Below are 530 nucleotides of genomic sequence, written 5' to 3'. Positions count from 1 at the left end.
GGCCCAGGTGGCGGCGGCGCGCTCGACGTGGCGCGCGCGGCCTCGCCCCGCCCCGGTCCGTCGGATCCCAGCGGTCTGCAAGCGCAGGGGAATTTCGATTTCCTCACGTTTGCGGCGGTTAAGCAGAGGAATGGGGAGGTGGGATCGCCGCCCGCCTCAGCTGGAGGAACTAGGAAGCGGGTGGCTGAGAGACGCGGTGAAGCAACGAAGATGGCCGGGAGAGGGATGGAGCTGGTTTCTGGGCGGCGCCAAATCTGTGAGGGGGCGCGGTCACCGCGGAGGCTTCCCGAGGACGTGAAGGCGGCCACGTCCTGCTCCACCCGGGTGAAGAAGCTGCCCCGGTGTGTCGTCCTCAGCGGCTCCAGACATGTCCGAGGTGAAGAACCGGAAGAAGTCGGGGCCCAAGGGAGCCCCCGCAGAGCCCGGGAAGCGAAGCGAGGGCGGGAAGAGCCCCGAGGCCCGGGGCGGCGGAGGCGCGGGCTGGGCGGACCCTCGGACGGGCCTGAGCCTGCTGTCGCTGGGGACGTGCC

General features: G+C 70.8%; 1 protein-coding gene across 1 annotated transcript; it reads left to right on the top strand.

Moving 5' to 3' along the window:
* Positions 1–55: 55 nt before the first annotated feature.
* LOC103584881 (inhibitor of nuclear factor kappa-B kinase-interacting protein-like) lies at positions 56–523 on the top strand (the record flags this gene model as incomplete). Its single annotated transcript, XM_008565702.1, has 1 exon — positions 56–523. A coding segment is annotated over exon 1 (156 nt), but the record flags the coding sequence as incomplete, so codon positions are not given.
* Positions 524–530: the final 7 nt, after the last annotated feature.

The sequence above is a fragment of the Galeopterus variegatus genome, unplaced genomic scaffold, assembly GCF_000696425.1.
Source record: "Galeopterus variegatus unplaced genomic scaffold, G_variegatus-3.0.2 Scaffold165803, whole genome shotgun sequence".
NCBI lineage: Eukaryota > Metazoa > Chordata > Mammalia > Dermoptera > Cynocephalidae > Galeopterus > Galeopterus variegatus.
Note: the sequence above shows the minus strand (reverse complement) of the source record. Positions and strands in the feature narration are given on the sequence as shown.